The sequence below is a fragment of the Columba livia genome, chromosome 3, assembly GCF_036013475.1.
Source record: "Columba livia isolate bColLiv1 breed racing homer chromosome 3, bColLiv1.pat.W.v2, whole genome shotgun sequence".
NCBI lineage: Eukaryota > Metazoa > Chordata > Aves > Columbiformes > Columbidae > Columba > Columba livia.
Window position 1 is genome coordinate 63,832,822 of NC_088604.1, and position 13,265 is coordinate 63,846,086.

Consider the following 13,265-nt stretch of genomic DNA (forward strand, 5'->3'; position numbering starts at 1 on the left):
CCTGGTACTTCCTAATCTTGTCTGTGTTCAGAGTAAACCATTCCTACCTCTCTCAGAGAAAGTGAGAGCAAGTGTTTTGCATGAAAAACATTTGGGCTCCCTAAGTGTATGGGGCTTTGTTTAAGGGCAATATCCTGAGGCATTTCGGGCTTAAACTGCATTGCTTTATGTCTTGCCAGAACACAGGGCTGTCTCTAGGTAATTTTAGACTTAAAAATTGGATTTTAACATTTTTAAAAGGCCTTTTTATCTCAGTTTTTCAACTTTTTCCTAACTCGAGGCAGAATGATGCAGTTCGCTTGTTAAGAAAGAGTTGAGTGAAACTTTGGTGGGTGGAGAAAGACTTTTCTCTGGGAAGAGTGCTTGCTTGGTTTTACTGTTTCACTGAGCAATTAACACTAGCTGCACAGAGCTGACCACGGGTGGAGAGCACTGGATGTCTGGCCGAGGTCTAGTCACTTGGGAGCCAGTGCCGTCAGAGAAGCAGGGTCACATGCACTCGCCACACCTGCGTGAAATCTTCATGGTCTTCTGGCACGCAAAGCATTATTGCTTGACCAAAGATAAAGAACTGATTTACAGCCATGGCTGCTTCTCAGCTTTTCACGCAGATGCAGTTATATGCTGACAGAAGATATATTAGCCTTCAGTTAAGGGAACTGAGATAGGAGTGTAATTTAGTATGGCATCTTCTTCTGCACAAATAAACTGAAAATGTTTGAATTTATGCCCTGGGATTATTTTCATGTTTGACTAGAAGGAAGGTTTTGTGCTATCTCATGAAGAAGAGTCAAGTGACCTGGCTGCAAAAGCAAACTCAACAAGTTGGCTTACTTGTGATGTCTTTGTGTATGCTGTTGGGAAGGGGAAGTTTGTTCTGAAAATTCAGCGTGCTTTGGTAAAACTGGAATTTCTGGATGACTCCTCAGACCTGGGTATTCAAGGTTTTCCTGCCCACATGAGCCTCCCCCCACCCTGCTTCATATCTGGCTTTCAGATTTCTTTTCAAAATTATTCTTGGCTTCTCCTCAAAGTACTGCTTCTCTTTTCAGAAAAGCTTCCATGTAAGTTGTTAAGCTTAGTCACCTTACATGAGAGCAGCAAATACTTGGGCTCCTGTTGCCCAGAGTAAACTTAAGAAATTTCAGTTAAGTACAGTTGATACAGCTGTTGCTCCTAAAATACTGAGGATTGCTACCAAAAAACAAATGGTTGTACAAGCAGTTGCATTGAAGTTGTCTAGTAGTTAAGGCTAACAACTATGCTGGACAATTTTGAAGCAACTACTAGCTTTCTAGATTATTATATACAACTGTACTTACCCTCAGTGGAATTGACCCCTCTCATGGGAAGGTGAGGAAGGTTTTAAGGAGCAAAGACCTGCCTATTCAACTCTAATTTTACCTGTTGCAAGTGCAGTAGGACCTACATCTGCTTCATAGACTTGAAGGAATTCCAGTGGAACGTGACTTAATGCTCCCATTTATTTGCAATGAGGAAGCAGTGTTTAACACAATGAGATCTGAAATGGAACACATCCTTCAGTTCACAGTCAGGTCTCTGATTTAAGACAGTATGCTGAGAAACTGAGTCAGTTAAATCAATGCAACGGGCTTGCCTTGTCAGCCAAGTGGATGCCAGCAAGGCCGGCCCCTATTCATGTTTTGTGAACTGATGAGGCTGTTTTCTCCCATGTCAGCAGACTGTGTGCTCCGTGGTGTGGAAGGCAATGCTCAGGACTGCTTTGCTGTCCTGCCACTGCCCCTTCTGAAATGCTCGGTGTTGGGAAGGGAGTGCAGAAAGGATTCTGGCATGGGAGCAGGGGAGGAACATGTGGTTGGTACTGAAAGGCTTTCTTCAGTGTTGTGCTGTACATCTCTTTCCCACTGTCACAGAAGTCAGATTCTCCTTCCCACAGAAGAGAAATTGTAGGTTTGTCATTTGCCTTCTCATTTTAGCTTCTTAAAGATCCCTTAAATCATAAAAATGTAGCACTGTCTACGACTTGAACCTATGTTGTCTCCAGGCTGCATGGAAGTGGTTATGTAGTATCCCAATATCTTACCACTCCAGCAATTACTGTTTCTTTTACTGTTACCCAGCCTGCAAAATAAGAGGGCTTTTTAGTGTTTTCTTCATTGTGGGTTTAAAAGTTGCTGTCTTCTCTATAAACCCTCCATGTTTCACACGGCTTCCATTTGGAAGTGATCAGTACCATGCTAAGAAATCAACTCCAGTTTGAAACAAAAACAAAACAACAAAAACTGTACCAACCCCAAAACACCTGACCTCCAGATTAGTGTACACTTTCCTTGATTAACTTGCTCCCTTCCAAAAGAAGCATTCAAATTTGGGTGACAGCATTCCAGCTGGCAAGTCATCAGGCAAGCAGAACAGAACAGTCACCTCCTGTAATGCTTCCGCTGACACCTACACTCAAGAATGTGATTTTATTTTTTTTTTCCCCTTCTATGCAATAGCATCACACCAGGAAACATTATGTTTTTCTGGGGATTATAATAGACCACATCCTTGTCTACAGTCCTGCTGTAGTCCATTGTTTGCAAGCCTGTAATTTGTTAATCTCTTCATCTGCTTCTTGTCCATTGTCACCACTCCAAGTGTAACACCTGTCACTATTTCTCAGACCTACTAAGATCTTTGAGTTCTACTCCAGTTCTCCTAAACAGTTTTTTAGTTCTTGACTGGGTGCTCTTTGTGGACTTGTAAGTGCACTCTGACTTACAGGGATCATGAGAACATTTCAGTGCATTTTCTTACTCCTTCCACCCCACCACACACATCCCCCTTTCAAGGCCTTGACCTGCCATGAACAAGTAAGAATACGTGTCCCTGCAGTTGCTCCAGCAAGAGGAAGATGCTGAGCCCCACTGGAAGATTTGCTTTGGCAATCCTGCAGCAGTGAATGGAACTGATTGTTGACTTGAAACTCATGACATTGTCTCCTGCTTTGAGACATTTGGAGAATTTAGGTGCACAGCTTGTCATTCAATTTTAATTTCACATGGCTCATATTTGTTGTATGCCTAGCCTATGTCATATGGCACCACATCAGATATGTTACTAGATGAGATTTAATCCATCAGGCAGGTTATTCTGTCAGAGAAGAAACAGAACTGGCTGCAAGTGCTGTGTTCTTGACATTGAATCATAGAATATCTCAAGTTAGAAGGGACCCATAAGGATTGTAGAGTCCAACTCCCCGTTCCTTGCCGAACTACCTAAAACTAAACCAAATGACTAGCTGTCGTGTTTAATCCAAGTTAGCAATATAACCGTGATAGCTGCTTGCTCACTCTCCCTCACCCCCCAAATAGGGGAGAGAATGAAAAGGGAAGGGAGAAACTTGGATTGAGATAAACACAGTTTAATAAAATAACAAAATACTAATACACTACTAGTAAATATATATATATAATAGAAATAGAATATAAAAGATACTCAGTGCAATTCCTCACAAACTCTGTCTGCACTGAACAGCCCATCCTGCAGAGAGAAGAAAGAAAAAGGCAGAAAGGCCCAGAGGCCTCTGCAAAATGGCAGGATGGCAAAAGGCCAAACTAAAGAAACTCCCAATCACGACTCACCCAAACAGATCTCCATCCTGACTGTGATAAAAAGAGAGCGAAGAGAAGAGGAAGCTGGAAGATCCCAACTCTCCTTAAATGTGAAGCATGATGCTAGTGGGATGAAATCCTCGTATTGATCAGTCTGGATGTCAGTCAAGCTCTGCCCATCTATGCCCCCCTTTCTAGCCACCTCACACCTGTGGACAGAGTACTTAAAACATCCTTGGCTCTCACACCAGAGCAATTGAAAACATTAATTCTGTGCTGGGGTGTTATCTTCTTGTTCTCAAACTAACTTCAAACAATGACTGTGCTAGCTATGGGAGAAAAAATGTTTATAACTGCCATATTGGAGTTTTTCAAACTGTAGAAGAGAAGGCTCTGGGGAGACCTTGTTGCAGCCTCCCAGTACTTAAAAGGGGCCTATAAGAAAGATGGGGACAGACTTTTTGGTAGGGCCTGTTACAACAGGACAAGGGGCAATGGTTTTAAACTAAAAAAGGGTGGATTCAGGCTAGACATGAGGAGGAAATTTTTTACAATGGGGGTGGTGAAACACAGGCACAGGTTGCCCAGAGAGGTGGTAGATGCCCCATCTCTGGAGACATTACGGGCCAGGCTGGATGGGGCTCTCAGCTACCTGATCTCGTTGAAGATGTCCCTGCTCATTGCAGGGGGGTTGGACTAGATGACCTTGGAAGGTCCTTTCCAACCCAAACTGTGCTATGATTCTATATTCCTTCAGCACAAGCACATCCATGTGCTATACAGTTTGAGTATGTGCTAGGAGCCCTGACAGGCCTGCACGCGGTTTTTCACAGTATGTGCTGTGCAGGTGCAGCACTTCAAAACCCCATTTTTGTTCTGTGCTATGTGGTTGATCTGCTTACGTGTACTAGCGGCTTGCCTGGGGTTTCCAGACATCCAGTGACTGAAGAAAGAAGGCATGCGTATCTAGGCTTCTCCATTATCATAGGGCTAATTGCCACCACTTGGAAAGATACTTTACTAGCATTTGCGCTTGTAAACCTGCAATTTGAAAGGCTCTTGTCTTTATCCCTCCTTGGAAAGAGGAAGAAAACATTCCTGAGCATTGTCTGAGGCATTTAGAGCTGCATAATGACATGCAAAAATTTAAGTACTAGTTTGTCTGTGTATATGGATAAAAGTTGGTATTTACTGCCCTTTATCTTATGGATTCACTGGAAATAAACTGTGTGGTATTTTTGATGACTTGCACAATTTCATAGTTTCACTGAAGTATTTTATTATGCAAGTGAACTTAAGGGGTGTTGGATTTCATGCATCAGCATGCAAAATATCCATGGTGGCTTACTGTGAGGTCTGTGTGAACTTTTTTCTTTTCCACCTGATGTTTTACAGTGGAGCAGTTAAATATCAGGAGGTGGATGGTCAACTTCAAAGATGCTGTGTTGTCTGCAAAAAGAGACAGATTCTGGACCAACAGGCTGTAGCTTGAGAGTCAGACTTTAGGGAAAAAACTACCTGTGCATGCACAGTGTCCAACACACGTGGAAACTGCATTTATGAGAGGGAGGGATTGAAGAGGCAGTCATATTTTGTTCCTGTCTAGGTCTTGGATCTTACACAGAGAAATTGAGCTGTTTGGCAATGTGTTGCCTCGTTAAGAGACAATATTTTCTGAATGTTTTTCAAATGGCACTTTAATTTTCCAATTTAGATGCATGGTGCATGGTCTCCAAAAGGCTGCAGTGTCTCATGGTTTGATCTACTGACTTAACATTAGAAGAGATGTTGTCTAAACAAAAAAATAATACTAAATGCATCAATTGAGGGCTCTGCTAAAGCAAGGAAGATCCCGTTCTAACTACTTTAAGTTCTAGTACAAGACCTTTCTGTAGTGTTATGATTATTTAAACTATATTATGAAGTTCTCTTCAGGTCCATCTTTCATTTTTGCTTTCACTGTCTTGTTGCAATTTGAAATGTAGGTGACATGTTACAGTCTACCCCCAACAGTCGTGGAATTAGTGCTCAGTTGTTCAGTATAGTAAGGTCTTAAGTTTCTCTTGTCTCTTACGATTCATGGAGCTTTTTTTCCTTTTAATGTGAAAGGCATTGCCTTTTCAACAGCACTTTTTTTCCCTTTTGGATCAAATTTGTTAGCAATTTTATGCATCCTAAGACACAGGAAGATTAAAACCATGCATTCTGTAGTGTTTTTGTACACACAAGCAAACCTCCTAAGGCCTTATTTGTCATTAAGTCCTTTAGTCTCAGGCATGAAAGTATAATTGTGAAGTGTTAAGGCATCAGCCTATTGAGAAGGAAGTTGCACATAACATGCCAAAAATCCTGGACTGTAATATGTATTTAAAAACTTATTTGTTGTATAACAGCTGTGTGCTCTACTCCCCACTCCAAGCATTTGTGTTCTGAAACAATTAAAAACTGCTTCCTTTTTGGATTTGGCCAGGATTTGGTAGGGATCTTACAAATGACCTGCCTTGCCTATGCAGGCTAAGCAGGACTTCACTTGTGAAAGTTGTCTCAACTGTCTTGCTCTTTTTTGTTGCCAATAGAAGTTAATCTGAGTTGTTCCCTGTTTTCCTCCCCAACAATATATTGAGTTGGTTAGCACCTTAGGTTTTGATTTAATTGTCTTGGCGCCAAGGGGAGTTCCACGTGGTCAGAGATGAATGCCAAACTTATCTTCTGACAATCTAACAGAGAAAGATTTCTTCACACTGTCTAAACCAGGTTTTCAAGTGGGTTAAGCTCTGTTTGCCTGCTTCGTTACTAGCTTCTCTGTGGCGAAAAGCTTGTGTGGAGTCGTCACTGGACATCCATTTAGAAACACTGTTAAAAGCATGATGTTCTTCTTGAAATCAAGGCTAAGGTTTGGAGATGAGAAGCAAGAGGACTGAATATGTCAGGAAGGAGACTTGAAGGATTTTTCCAGGCCGCCATCAACTCATTGAAGTGACACCTGCTAGAGGCCTTGTCCCTTCTAGCTCTGCCTGCCATGTGGCTAGCAGCTTGGCTGAGGGCACAGCAGGGGATTGCTCTCTATCCTGCTGGTTGTTCAGCCCCCTGAGAACACAGAATTTAATCTTTACCTCGTGCCCCAAGTGTCCTTGAAAGATTTTGGATAACCAAGCAGTCATGTTCCTATGTGCTTATGGCTTTAAATGATTGAAGTAGAAAGCAGATGACTTCATTTTTTGGTCTTAATACTAAAATCATTCTTAAAAGAGGTAGCAGGGAGATGGATATAGTATTAAATATCTTTGTAGCTGATCCTTTAGAAAGGGGACTATATCCAGAAGGGCTTTCAGGGATGGAGTAATACAGGGTATTCCCCTGGACTAGAGAGCCTACTTTTTTTTTTCTATTAGCAAATAACCACTAAGGAGATAAAATAAAAGATGAGTGTACTGGTGCTAACTGGAATTCTGTGCTCAGACAACATCCTGCAGATTTTCTGGTAAGGAGTGGTAAGGACATCCTTTCCAACTTCTTTATCTTGTAAAGTGATACTTATTTTATACCCACCGTGTTGTTTCAGCCAGAAGTACAAATAACTTGCACAATACGAAACTGCGGATTATGAGCATATGCTTTCTTGAAGAGGGTAGAAAAGGATTAGAATATGATTAGGGATTTATTGTTGAGAAGGGATTAAGCAACAGGAGCTTTTTAAGGTCACATCTTCAAATTGCAGTCTTGCTGTTCCTGAGAATTCCTGAATTTCCCCTATGCTGGAAACACTGTTTGGGAAACCTTTGGTTCTGAAGGCACAGGAAGAAAGCCTTAAGCATACTTCTGTGCTTCCTTATGAAACCCAAATGCTACAACTGGGAAAGGGAGCTCTTAGAAAACCTTTCTTGCTTGTTCTTTTTTGTTACTTTTAGAGGAATTTAAAAAAATCACAGCGTAAAGGACACTGCTTTAGAAATGCAGCTTGAAAGTGACAGGGCATCTAAGCAGTCGTGTTTTCTGGTTCAGTTCTGGGGTTCCCTGACTTGGAAACTGCCTTCAGTCATCTTTCTATAGGAGGGTCCTCTGTCATCTGGGGAAAAAGTGGGAGGAAGAAACAACTCTATAGAGGCTGAGACACTTCATGCTTTCCTTAAAAAAGGAATGCAAAAATTTCTTATATTTGACTGAAACTCACTGAGACAACTTGTATTATTCACAGTTCTGTGTTAACTGTAACATTGTTTTACCTGACATTTACCCTGGACTTTAAATACATGTAATTAAGTGGCTGGAAACTGCTGCAGTGTCAAGGTTTTGCAGTCACCAGTTCTATTTCTCTTCTGCCCCTTCCTCTCGTTTCTTCAAATGGGTGTTTCTGCGCTAGGCACCAGTACCACCGCTCTAGCAGGCTCTGCTGGTCTGTTACCTCTGGCTTTCTGTAGCCTTTATAAAATGCTAGTAAATGTCAGAAAATGTCATGAAATTATCTGTGTGTAGTTTACCTATTGTCTGTCCTTGTCTTTACATGTCCACTTTTTCTTCTTTTTCCTTTAAAATACCAAAATACAAATCTAACTTGTTAGTTGAACTATACTACACAATTATCCCAGTTTGGTTTTAATTTGTTTTGTTTGTGGTTTGTTGTTTTGTGGTGTGGTTTGTTGGTGTTTTCTGTGTGTGTTTTGTTTGGGTTTTTTTGGGGGGGGGGGAGGGTGTTAGGGTGTTTTTGTGGTTTGGGGTTTGTTTTTTTCTCTATTAATTTTGAGACATAGTATAATTTTGCAAGCAATATAGTCTTTTGTCGTTGGAACAGTTGGGAGATAATCCTTTCTTGATTTGCCATTTTGATGATCCTTATGCTATTCCCTGCAAGCCTGGTTACTGATTTTGTCTCCACATAACCTGCTAAATATACTTTTTCTAGTCATTAAACACTCTTGCCTACAAATAGCAACCTCTGTCTTGCAGTCTACATCTGCTATTGTAGTAAATCTGCTTATGTTGTTTCTTCGCTAACAGCAATGTCTTAGTGAACTTTTGCCCTGTGGTATATCAGCCTATAACCTCTGTTTTTGCGTACTGAGTAGATTTTAGGAGTGGAAGAACAAGCGTTCATTGGGTTAATGCTGATTGCTTTGTGAGAATAATCTGCAACCTTTTGCCTTTAAAACCTCAGATTAATTCCAGCTCTAATATAAATGGCAGTTAAATTATAAGTCTTAAATTTAATTTAGTCATTAGGGTCGTTCGTAATCCAAGGGATGGCCTGCAGGCAGCTATGCCATGCACTCATGGGAGCCTTTATTACACAGGATTTTAGGCCTGGAAATGGTCAACTGAAAAATGCCCTCTTGTTTAACCAGAAGCTCAATCCAATCCTGTGTTGAGTAGGAAACCCCACAAAACAATCTGGATAAGACAGCAAAGTCAGTGCCCCAATTAAGTTTGCTGTTGTGATAACACAAATCTAATTGGGGCTTAAGTGTGTATATTATAGTGGTTCCGGTAATGCATCAAAGTGTGGAGACGGTGTTGTACACAAAGTACTGTGTTAAGACCAAGAAATAGCTTAGAGTACATTTTAAACAATGCTTTTTGTTTTTCTCCTTAGATCAATGTTCGAGTTGTTACCATGGATGCAGAGCTGGAGTTTGCCATCCAGCCAAACACGACAGGCAAACAGCTGTTTGACCAGGTCAGTGGAGGGTTGGTACGGGCTTTTTTTTAAACTTGAAGTATATTTCAGACTACAGTGTTTTCTTAAGACTGAATTCCAAACCTATCTTTCTTTCTTCTCTCCACCTCCTAATCAAAGGGCCCTGCTTCAATCTAAGATCTTTAAATTCCATCATAATAAAAGAAATAAGCAAAAAATGCTCACAGGTATGTTATGTTCCAGTGAAACTTGTCTTCCTAGCAGTGCCGGGTGATGAAGCATAGTATAGGATCTAAAATGTCTGGACAACATAGATAGTGTGCAAAAAATGCACCTCTTGCTTTGAAACAAAACTTAGCTCTTATTTATTTCTTAAATTCTAAAGTTGAAAAGTTGTCTGTGTGCATAAAATTCTGTAGAATCAAATCCTCAGATGGCTGATGAAGGTGTAGGCATAGCTGTGCTCATTCAGGAGCTGAGTTGGAGGTAGCCACTTGCCACAGGTGTTTTAAGTTTGCCAGACCACTGAAAAAAACAGAAAAGTTTGTGATATCCATGCAGCAACTACATCAACAGGCCTTGTAAGAAGCCCCCGTGCAGCAGGATGGAGTAGAGACTTGTCCAGCCTGCCTCTGGGCGTTCCCAGGGCATGAGTAGCCAACACTTTCCTTCCTTTCTGTTATTCTTCCTGCTACTGCATTGACTATACAGGTCTGTTTGGAGATGGACCTACGAAGAGGTCAGGTAAAGACAACTAAAATAAACAAAGGCCACTGGTAAAACATTTTTATTCTTGAGTAGTTTGTTCTTATAAAACTGAAACAAGACCTAGATTTCGGTAGAAAAAATGAACTTAGTGTTCTGGAATTTAAAACAAAACAAAAAGCAACAAACAAAGAAAAAAAAAAAAACCCACAAAAAAGAAAACACACAAAACCAACCCAAAACTTCTAGATATTCCTGCTGGAGCCCTGAAAACTAAGAACTGATCTGTGCAGGCTTCAGTTACATGTATTAAGCTGTTTATGAAGTGTTATGGCAATTCCTTTGCATTTCTCCCCTGTCCCTTGCTTGCCTTGATAGCAAAGGGCAGTTGAGCTTTAACTCAGGTCAGCAGAACTGGCTAAACAATGTTAATTCCTTCTAAGTTTTTCTTGGTATAATTTCTCATTTCAGTGAGTTAGCTAGAACTTGCTAGGCTTTGTGGCAATCATGCACATTTCTAGTCAGAAGTACTTAAAAAACAAACAGACAAACTTGGATGTAGTGAAAGGAGACAAAATCATAATAATTGCATAACTCCATAGTACAAAATTTAGTACTACAAACTGTGTTTATTGTTAAATGTAACTTTAATTCCTTTTTATTATTACTGATATGGGATAAACATCAAGTATTCATTGACTGGAAATTTGGTGAAGTGTGTATGAAACCTGCATTTGGTGTTTGAACCTCCATTCACTGCTGATCACCCTCGCATCAGGGTAATTTCGTCCCCCAGTCCCTTCCATGTTAACCCCAATCAGAGAACAGTGGTTTCATCTCTGAGGGTACAGCAATCCGAATGACTAAAAACCAGGTTTTTGAAAGCAGTGCCTTAAACTGACTGATCTAAGTACATCCCATGTTCCTTACAACAAGGATTCAATAAGGACTTTTTGTTTTCCCCCATACATTCACTGATGTTTACATCTGTTTAGAGTCAGGATCATGTCTCTGGCAAAAAAGAAATTAGTTTCTTGACCTCCACCCAAGAAGCACAAAATCCTGAGAATGAGGAAAGAGACAAGATGTTTCAGATCCAAGATACTTCTAGCTTGTTGTCCAGGTATTTCTGGACTTCTGAAGACTCTGCTTGTTGCAGCACTTATTGCACTGTAGGGATTGAATATCACCTCATGAAGGTTTGCTCCTTATATCCTGCAACTCGGGTTTAAAACCTGTGATTCTAAATTCTTTTCTGTAGTTCATACCTTGTTGGAGTGCACTTCTGCTTATCAAGAGAAACCTAAGATATAAGTGTGCAGTGCAAAACCAGGAAGGGTGAAGACTCTGCTCAGCTGCAGCTGCTCTGACATCTTCACTTCTGCTGTGCAAGCCTTTTACTAGACCCTTATCTTGGATGGAGTTTACACTCAGATTAGGCATATGAAGTCAACAGGTTTTTGCAGGTATGGGGAGTGGCCGAACTTGAACTGCAAAACCACTCTGGGGGGAAAAGGGCGTTGAAGAAACAGGCTATTTTTAAAAACCACAAGATGATTTATTGGCCTGCTCTCAGCAATCAAAACTTCTCTGGCAGTGCCCTTGTGCTTTAGGCTTTGATAGCTCAAGTGTATCCTGCGTGTAAGTTGAATTATAACTCCCTTTTATAGAAAGGGGAAAACAGTGGAAACCTGTGAATACTGAGTTCAGCTCCACTCAAGCCAGACCTGTGCAGAGTTCACAAACCATTTCCCAGAATGCAGGCTAAAACATTCATGTCTTTGTTCTTCATACTAAAATGCAAATAGTCAGATTGTGAAGTTTAGCTTAATTACTTTCTCTGTCCTTGCCTTGAGGTTTTGGGAAAAAAAACTTGAGGGGTCATGACTTCTGCAAGCTTTCTGACTTGATTTATAGGAGAAGTGTATTTTTTCTGTTGTAAGAGACCTTCAGAGATGATGGCATGATAACTACTTGATGTATGCAACCCTATTTTACCAAAGTTGCAACACTTATTTGTGCAACAGGAAGTATCACACTCAACATACCCCTGCTTTTCTGCTGCATTAAGTAAAGTCTTGTTCTAACCACTCTAAAAATATGTCTAGATGTTAGAAAACTTGGCTGTTCTGTGGTGAAATAAGCCACTTTGGGGGAGAAGGGAAAAAGAATTTTAGTCAAGGAAAGGCTGAAGTACATGCAGACCCCAGCTCTTTTTTAAAGAGTTTGTGGGGCTTGGGTTTTTTTTTGTTTGTTTGTTGGGTTGTTTTGTCTTAACATAAACTCCAGTTAGTTATAACTAGTTACTTATGATGCTGCTGAAGTAGAATATATACAACATAGCCTACTTAAGACAGACCGTGTCTAGCTATGAAGCTGTCCCAGTGCCTCAACTAGTAGGCACTGACTCCTTTACCATTAAAAATTGTATTTGCTTAGTGACATTTTTTCATACTACTATGCAATTTTCTGGGTCTGCTTATACCACTAAACTTTACAGATTGCCTGTTATTCAACAATGCCACACAAACAGTAATGCTCAGCACGTTAATCAGGATGGTGCATTTTTCCTTCTCTCCGTTACCAATCCTGGGAAGATCTGGCTTCCAGGTACAGACTGCTGGCTTCTAGGTCACCAGGAACAAAATCTAAGGGATATTACAGCAAAAACTAATTGAGTATCCTAAAATAATTGTCTCAAGTTTGCTCTTCAGCCAGAGCGCCTGCAGCAATACTATAAATGGGGAGGGTGAAACAGATCCTTGTTTGACATCTCAGACCTGTTGAAGCCTGTGTAACTGCACCTTCTCCACTCTGTCATGCTTTCCTAACTTGCAAAGTAGTTTTAAAAAGCTCCAGCCTTCCACTCGTTTTGGCTCCTTGTGCTGATGCCCACATCACTTTTTGAGGGGCTACTCTGCAAATAACGTGAAGGAAGCGATCTGGATATGTGTGTAGTGGATCCCTTCAGACCTCAGCTCTGTCTAGAGCACAACTTTATAGGTAGGTGAGCTGGCAGCAAACTGCTGGGCTGTAAGAACAAGCAGTCAGGAGAAGGAGGTTGGGAACTTGTTAGGCTATCTCTTCCGCAGGGGAAAAGGAACGTGTCCAAACAGGACTACTTTCACTAGTAAATGTGCCATCCAGTCAACAAGGGTGTTTCTGGATCTTTTGTGTGGTTAGTATTTATAATATATGACATGAAATAAAATTAAATCTGTGCTAATGTTGGGCGATTAATATATTTTGTCCTTCAAAAACTATCTCTGCATGAGTTTGAAAAAAATATACCCTTGAGAATACTTGAAGCTTGGTTTAATTCTCAGAATCCCCTAGGGAGCTTCCTGCAG

General features: G+C 40.7%; 1 protein-coding gene across 4 annotated transcripts in view; it reads left to right on the plus strand.

The window, feature by feature from the left end:
* The window catches only part of EZR (ezrin), a 38,001-nt gene that overhangs the window by 9,511 nt on the left and 15,225 nt on the right, over positions 1-13,265 (plus strand). For all 4 annotated transcript variants that reach the window (XM_065057274.1, XM_065057275.1, XM_065057272.1 and 1 more), the window contains exon 3: positions 9,166-9,249. In XM_065057274.1, coding sequence (XP_064913346.1) covers positions 9,166-9,249 — 84 coding nt within the window. The remainder of the gene's footprint in view (positions 1-9,165; positions 9,250-13,265) is intronic.